The sequence below is a fragment of the Leucopleurus acutus genome, assembly GCF_964270905.1.
Source record: "Leucopleurus acutus genome assembly, chromosome: 10".
Lineage (NCBI taxonomy): Eukaryota > Metazoa > Chordata > Mammalia > Artiodactyla > Delphinidae > Leucopleurus > Leucopleurus acutus.
Genome location: NC_139153.1, coordinates 39813771 through 39822474, shown reverse-complemented (window position 1 = coordinate 39822474; position 8704 = coordinate 39813771). Strand labels below are relative to the sequence as shown.

The 8704-nt window shown below is 45.2% G+C and overlaps 1 protein-coding gene across 1 annotated transcript in view; it reads right to left on the bottom strand.

Annotated features, from left to right (window-relative positions):
- Positions 1-7369: 7369 nt before the first annotated feature.
- The window catches only part of PRKAR2A (protein kinase cAMP-dependent type II regulatory subunit alpha), a 73454-nt gene continuing 72119 nt past the window's right edge, over positions 7370-8704 (bottom strand). Inside the window, exon 11 of the mRNA XM_082847244.1 lies at positions 7370-8697. Within this exon, the coding sequence (XP_082703370.1) occupies positions 8564-8697 (134 nt within the window). The 3' untranslated portion in view covers positions 7370-8563. The remainder of the gene's footprint in view (positions 8698-8704) is intronic.

Here is an 8704-nt window from a genome sequence, read left to right as displayed (position 1 = left end):
ACTCGGAAAAATTCCCATTGTGTTGGAGGCCAGCCTGGTCTCAGTGGGCCCTACACCTGCACTTTTTTTTTTTTTTTGCGGTATGCGGGCCTCTCACTGTTGTGGTCTCTCCCGTTGCGGAGCACAGGCTCCGGACGCGCAGGCTCAGCGGCCATGGCTCATGGGCCCAGCCGCTCCGTGGCATGTGGGATCTAACTGGACCGGGGCACGAACCCGTGTCCCCTGCATTGGCAGGCGGACTCTCAACCACTGTGCCACCAGGGAAGCCCCTACACCTGCACTTTTAATGTACCTTCACTTGCATGTTGTAAACCTGGCCCTTCGACCAGGTCCCAGATATGAGGCTCGCCCTCTTATGTTATAAAATAGTTTCACCCATTTATCAGGTACTAGGATAACCCACCCTAGTTTTCAGTCATCAGGCCAGCTCTGTCAGAGAGTAGGGGCTGCTTTTTCTGTGAGCCCAAGATGCCCAGCTTAAAGTGAGCACAATGGGAGAGACCACACCAGCCACTGGGCTCCAGCCACCTTCTGTAGTTGGGCCTTGGCCCAGCCCAGGCATGTGAGAGGCAAGGCTGGAATCCTCCTGGGCCAATGCCTGTGGGCAAAGCCAAGGGCAGTGGGGGTGGATGCCTTCCCATAAGCCTACCTCTTTCTTCACAGTGGAGCAAGCGAAGGCCCTAGATGAGAACTCCAACTCATCCTCGTCTGACTCGCCTCAGGCAGGAGCTGCCAGCCTGGTGGAACCATCGTGAGTTCTGAGGTAGAAGCAGTGCCTGAGTTGGAGGTCTGCGGGTCATATACCCTCTGTCCCCCAGCTCCATCCTGTTTGGGAAAGTGCTATGGCTTCCAGAGCTGCCAGAGGGAAGAGCCCCTCATTTAGAGGTCCAGGCCGATTCCTGGGGGCATCTGAGCCCATGCATGGCCCTATTTCTCACCCCAGGCATGGGGCTGGCCGCACAGCTCTGAGACAGGATGCCAGTGGTCCAAGGTGGCTCATGCAGGATTCTCACTTGCCTGGAACTAATGCACATCTGCCTCAAAGGCCTCTTCCCTGCCTGTCCTACAGGCCTAAGACTTAGCTTCAGGTCCCTTGCTTCTTCAGCTGTCTGGGATGGGCTCATGGCAGGTATGGGAATGTGTACTGCAGGTGTCCCTTCACGCCCAGGCCTTTCATTTTCAGAATGAAAATGTCCAGTTTAACTATGCTTGAATATTATGCTGGAAAGTGCTGGTCTGCTCATCTGGTGGGTCTGGACTTTAGCTCTTCCTTTTTACTTGTTTGCTAGGAAAAAAAAAAAAAAATACAGCTGCACACCTCTGCCTCCTCTTTCTGGGGATTGGAGGGCCTAGCCAGAGAGGAGATTGCTGGATCCTAGCTTTCAGCAGCATACACAGTGGCTTTTGACCCTTGCCTCAGTGCAATTCTGCAGAGGGAGGAAGGGCCATGGAGATTTGGCTGGTACTATCTGTTTCGACAGCTCTTCCCCAAGAGCTGACTGGCAAATACCCATTCTTCTGCCTGTCAGGATGGACTGATTAGTGAAGTCAGGTCCTGCTCGCTTTCCTAGTGTCTGCGGTAGCTCCCAGTCCCCCTGTGGTTTCATATTCCGGTCTGGTCAGCCTCCTGCCCTGTAGTCTTCAAATGGGCTGGGCATTGCTTGACTCTGTGTACTTAAAGACACAGAATAGAGAGAAATGCCCACAGGATCAAGGATTCTATTTGGGAAAGAGTCAAAGAGGAAGGGGTGGAAATGTCACACAAAAGAGACACTTCCCACAAAATGTGATTCTTAGCACATCATCAGAGAAGACAACCTAGGCCAGAAAGGCATATCCAGCCAAACTTAATCTTGATATTTAGGATGACTAGTATGAAGATGACAATTTCTGAGATGTCCTTACCTGGAGGGAGCTTTCCTTAAAATCTTAAATCTAGTCTTTCTCTTTTGACAGCTTCCTAGATGCTTCTGTAACCATAATTATGTGATGCAAGCTAAAGCAGTGAGGAACATTGCATGCTTGTGTGTCCAAACTACTCACTTTAAGAAGAGGCAATGGGAGCCATATAGAGAAGAGCAGCATGACCAAGGGCAACAACAGGCACTGGAAGCATGATCATCCTTGAAATAGGAGACTGGGGCTGCTGTCCATGTGAGTCCAGAAACATGAGGATAAGCTCCATAGCACTGGAGGAAAGGTCCAGGAATGCCCTTCGGACCCCAGCGTCATTACTCTTGATAATTCCTGGGATTTAAACAGTGTCAGGAATGGCCACAGCAGGTAATCAAGATTTTGTTCAATGAACAAATGAGCTGACTCAGACCTAATTTCTGACATTCTAATTCAGAACTTAGATAATACTCATCTCATCTGAATTCACAACTGATTATTTAATATGTTCCTGGTTGACACTCTGCATTTCCCCAATCAGGTAACAGTATGTATCACTGGCCATCATCTGTGATAAGGCATTTGTCTGTAGAGAGGATGGGTAAAGGAAGCAAAATTCATATTTAACATGAATGTCTTGTGAAACAACCCCAATTTCCTTAATCACATTATAAGTAATACTGTTTTAACTCTGTTGCTATAAAATTGATGCACTAAGATTGCTAAGGATATATTCAGGTAATTTTTTTTTTTTTTAACTTTTGGCCACACCACGTGGAATGCAGGATCTTAGTTCTCCAACCAGGGATGGAACCCATGCCCCCTGCAGTGGAAGCGCAGAGTCTTAACCACTGGACAGCCATTGAAGTCCCAATATTCAGGTAATTTTGATGGCACAGATTTCTAGCTTCCTGTTAGAACATACATAGAAAGCAAAGTCCTCCTAAGATATTCACTCTTCAAGGCTGAGACTGTGGACCATATGATCTTGTCATAGTCCTGGCACTTCCTAATTGTTCATAGCAATACCACCACCAAAACCACAAAGGCCAAACCATATTTAATTTTTAAAGCCTTGAAACAAGGTCAGTTTGGCTTTGAGGGTTCAACTACTAGTTTCTTGGGCCCCACGTGGATATTTTTTATATTCACTTATTACTTGGCCCTTTTGTACTGCCAGGTGAAGGCAAGATCAAAGTGGAACATGATTTTGTTATAGAATGAGCTTCCTTTGGACACTAGGAAGCAAACTATAAATACAGCAGGCTATCGCAGAGTCATTGCTAGTTCTGGTTACAGCCATGTTACAGAGAAGGAAATAATCAATATTGTCAGACAGGAGATATTTTCTGCTGGGCTTCATTGGTGAGTATATCTTCCCCAGCAAGGGATATATTGGATGCCCTTGTACACCATCCCCAAACAATTCAAATACCATGTTGTCATGGTTAATTTTATGTGTCAACTTACGGGCCATGGGGTGCCCAGATATTTGGTCAAACATTGTTCTGAGAGTTTCTGAAAAGGTGGTTTTGGATGAAAGTAACATTTAAATCAGTAGACTGAGTAAAGCAGATTGCCCTCCCTAATGTGGGTGGGCCTCATCCAATCAGTTGAAGGTCTGAACAGAACAAAAAGCCTGACTCTCCCAAGTAAGAGAGAATTATCCTGCCTGACTGCCTTCAAACTGGGACATCATCTCTTCCTGGGTCTTAAGCCTGCCAGCCTTTGGGTGGGAAATATGCTATTGGCACTCCTGGTTCTCAGGTCTTCAGACTCAGACTAGAATTAAACCATCAGCTTTCCTACGTCTACAGCTTGCCAACTTGCCCTTCATATTCTGGAACTTACATAACTGTGTGAGCCAATTCCTTATAGTAAATCTCTCTCTCTCTCTATTTTTTTGGTTGTGCTGTGCAGCTTGTGGGATCTTAGTTCCCTGACCAGGGATTGAACCTGGGGACATGGCAGTGAAAGCGCCAAGTCCTAACCACTGGACTGCCAGGGAATTCCCATAAATCTCTTTATATATACACACACACACATACCTCACACATACACGCTATTGGTTCTGTTTCTCTGGAGAACCCTAATATATATGTCCAGGCCTCCTCTCTAATTTTTAAGAGCTCACACCCCAATCTCAAAAATGTACCTGCTAGATGAATGCTGTGATGGATAGAACCCTGAAATGAGGACAAACACACAACACAAGGCTGCACCAAAAATTCAGATATGATTTGTCAGCCTTTATTAACCAAGAGCAAAGCTGAGCCCTAGAGTTTCCTTTTAAAAAACCCAACCTTGTTTATGGCAAACAATGATTTAATCATATGTTCAATACTACAGAGCAAGAATGATCACCTTCTAATCACTTATTCTTCTGAGATTAAAATACAAGTGTAAAACAGGTTAAAATAAGATTCTCCCCAATGATTTAAAAATAATTCCAACTGAGAGACATTTCAAACACTATGTGTAGAACTCAGGACCAAAAAAGACCTTAAAACATTTTTACCTTTGAGGTAGCACAATAATGCTGAATTAGATTTCTTTTGTTACAATGAACTTAGGAAAACAATGAGGAATCTACCTTTTGCTCAAGGTGGGCTAAATGGTTTTCTGCAAATCCCCCATGAGTTTAGTGACAGTTTTCTCCTTTTTTTTAGAAGTATAAAGATAGCCCTGCAGTGTGTAAAAGGAAACCCATGGGAAGGCTGCTTCCCATAAAATAGACATTAGAATCATTGAGGAACGTCAGCAGTCAGGACAGGAGGAACAAGAGGTAATTGTAGTGAAAAACCAAAACAACTTGTATCTTGGCAAGATTGGTTTACAAGTGCATGTCAAGAACAAAAAATTCAACATTAGCCAACTGAAAACAAAATATAAAAGATAACATTCATGGGTCTTTTTCATTTTTCTCTGTGCAAAAATGCTCGTTCAATTTTCCTAAATGAGAGAATTGTTTGTACACTGTGACAGGACATGGAAATGCTGTGTGCCCAGGGGCTGCTGGGTGCCAGTGGCACCTCTCACTGACTACTGTACCGTTGTGACTAGAGAATCTGGGCAATAAGAGGATGAACATGACCTCTCCTGGCTGGAGAATCATTTCTTGACACTTTGCTGCTGAATTTGCTCGTTAAACTGTTCAAAGAAAAGCTCCACCCTGATTTCTAAGAATCTACTGCAATTATACATAACATATTTATATATAAGGACTATGGACTAAGAGGACAGAGCAGATGAACCCTTCCTTCAGAGAATACAACCAAAAGAAGGAAGTGGGTGTGATAAACTGGGGCCAGCAGGAAGAATAATACTGCAGCTTGAACCTCAAGGCTCTCAGGTACATTCTCCACCATGCAAAATCAATAGCAAAGCCAGAAAAGATAGCATGAAGCTCTAAACCATCATAGAAGAGAACAGTATAAAACAATTATCAAAAAGACCTCTTCCTGGGCTTCCCTGGTGGCGCAGTGTTGAGAGTCCGCCTGCTGATGCAGGGGACGCGGGTTCGTGCCCCAGTCCAGTTAGATCCCACATGCCACGGAGCGGCTGGGCCCGTGAGCCATGGCCGCTGAGCCTGTGCATCCGGAGCCTGTTCTCCGCAACAGGAGAGGCCACAACAGTGAGAGGCCTGCGTACCGGAAAAAAAAAAAAAAAAAAAAAAAAGACCTCTTCCCAACACATGCTCCTCCCTGTGAGGCTCAACTCTCAGGGCCGGACTTGCCCAGCACAATGTGGACACCAGAGTCCTGAGCTGAACTTGGTCTGCCACCTTCGATTCCTCATGCTGTAAAGAGAATTGGAACACTGTCAGACTCCTGGCACCTTGGTAATGGCTGTGTCCTTTTCACTCACACTGGTCCCTGTAAAGTCTCCCTTCCTCAAGTCAGATCCTCAAGGGGCCCTATACGCAGTGAGGGTCTGGACTGATGATCCATATGTCAATCCGCAGTTAGAGCAGGAAGACTTGAGCCTGATGAATCTACTTTGTAAAACCGAAAGCATCAGTAAGTTGGGGGTGTCAAAGAGGCTCCTATGAAGGGGAAGATTGAACTGGGATGTGAAAGAGGGCAAGATGAGAAGTCCCATCCCTAGCAGCCTGCGGGAGTGACTGGGTCAGAGTTCACAGCTGGCCCTAACTAATGCTGGCATGCGGGGTGTAAGGGAGCATCCACTGTGTTTGTTTATTTATTTATTTTTATTTTTAAAACATTTATTTTATTTGGTTGCGCTGGGTCTTAGTTGAGGCAGGCAGGCTCCTTAGTTGTGGCTTGCCAGCTCCTTAGTTGCAGCATGTAGGCTCCTTAGTTGTGGCATGCATGTGGGATCTAGTTCCCTGACCAGGGATCGAACCCAGGCCCCCTGCACTGGGAGCGCAGAGTCTTACCCACTGCACCTTACCACTGCACAGGGAAGTTCACCTGCTCAGTGTTTAAACAGAGTCCTTACACAGTCTGGGGGCTACACCTCTGTGTCACTCTTGAAGTTGAATGTACCTATTACCTGTGTAAGAAACAGGTATGGTTCTTGTCTGCTAAAGTGCAATATCTGCTTTCTTAATTTATATTTGATAATAAAGCAACACCATAGAAAATAAGAACCTCAGAAAACCGTGGGAAAAACCACACAGGCTTTCCCAGTGCTAGCTCCTGTTTTGGGGTATTAGTTACAATGTTTCACAATTCTGAGAGCTGTAAGGCAGGCTACCTAGGGCAGTCTGAAAGAGTCCTTCTGCTTTCACTTCATGGAGCACAAGAAAAAGGGAGAATTGACCAAGGTTGTGATGGGTCACCACTCTGAAAATCTCTTGACCATACTGTTCATGGCAAAAGCAGACAGCCTGGCTTAGGAGGACAATGGAAGGTGACCATATGGTCTCTATCACTGTCTACAACAGGAATGACTCAAGCCCCAGCATGTAATCGCTTAGGGATTTATTGAGATATACAAGTTTAAAAAATTCATATTGGAAAGGGCCTCTTGATTTAATATAAACTTGACTATGACATCCAAATTTATCTTTAGGTAAATTTCATACTGCTTTTAGGATCTCTTGTAGCATCTGATTCTAGGTTATTCTGAAGAAAAAAAATTTCATTCTGAAATATATCTGGTTAATTACGATAATTCATTAGATTTCCACCTGATATAATCAAAAGGTTTAAAAAGTTTTAAAATACAAGCTAAATTACTTTCCTCTGGGATTAACAACTGGAACCCTAAATATCCCAACATCTTTTTTTTTTCTTTTTTTGCGGTACGCGGGCCTCTCACTGCTGTGGCCTCTCCCGTTGCGGAGCATAGGCTCCGGACGCACAGGCTTAGCGGCCATGGCCCACGTGGCCCACGGGCCCAGCCGCTCCGCGGCATGTGGGATCTTCCTGGACCGGGGCACGAACCCATGTCCCCTGCATTGGCAGGCAGACTCTCAACCACTGCGCCACCAGGGAAGCCCATTCCAACATCTTAATTAGAAAGGTCTTTGCAGTAATTCTATGAAATTGTAAATGCTGCTGACTTTTAAAAACTAACAAAAAGAGCTGATCTTTAAGATGAATGCCTGAGTCAGCTGACAAACTGATATATATGAATATGTCCAGGGAAATTCTCTAAATAGAGAGTTGGGTTTTTTTTTCCAAAAAAATAGCTGCTGCTTCTTTAAAGAGTTTAAAAATTGATGGTTCAACAGCAAAGCTACATAACAACTCTGGAGTAGAGGGAAAGGTGTCTCTTTGCCAGCACACTGCCATCAGTAAGAGCAACTGGTAATAAGAGATGGGCAGGAGTTGCCCAGGAAAGTATTTAGGTCAGATACAGTGATGGCACTCCCAGACCCCAGCTCCTTATAAATGGACAGCAATTCACTCATGCAAACTGCACAGAGATTAAACAAAACAAAATCTACTAAAACAAAATAAAACACCCCCGCCCCCAACCCAGAAAACCTTCCCTGGCTCTCTGCTACCTGTAAAATGTGCTAAACTCAAATTTTCTGCTCTAACGTGGGTTCCGATGTCTGATCAGTGTGCTTTGGGGTGCTGACCTGCTGGGCCCTGGGCAGGGTCTCTCCCTAAGCATCACTGAGAGTTTGGGGACAGCTGTCATGTGTGCCACTGTCAGCAGACAGTACAATGCCACAGGACCACAGACCTCCATCACATCTGCCACCATTTTTGATGGTAAAGCCAAAGGCTACAGTTATGGACTTTCTCAAAGGACAAATGAGGAAATGGAAGGCTATAAAAGGTTGGGGGAGGGTGTCTACAGTTATACAACAGGTTTGTGCCAACCTGTGGTAACTTCTAAAAGCAACAGTAGCAGCAAGAGAGGAAAGGAAGATGTTTACACTTTGGACTTTGTATCAGGCACTTAAATTTTTGGAGAGACATGCCATTTTGAACCAAAGATGTGAAAACTGGGTTGGAGTAATCATTACAAGTGGTCTAATAATGGGCTTTCAGAAGCAAAGTGGAGGTGTGGGTTGAACCTCTACCCATCCTTTAGTGCTGACTTCCAAGTTTTCTAAACGCCCACAGCCATAGCAATGGCAGTGGTGGTGGCAACAGCAGGAACGGTTCTGTCACATTTTCTGTTTGTGTTCTGTGGCTGACTGGAAGGTTTTGGTGTCACACTGAGAAGGCTCTGGGGTGTGGCACACCTACTGCCCAGGATCTATCAGATCCATGCTGGAGCCGAACATCTTCACCAGCTGTTCCTCGTAGTGTGAGATGTTCCTCTTCATGATGTCCATGCAGGGCCCCAGAAGCCTCTCAAATGCTTGTACATCCATAACTGCATT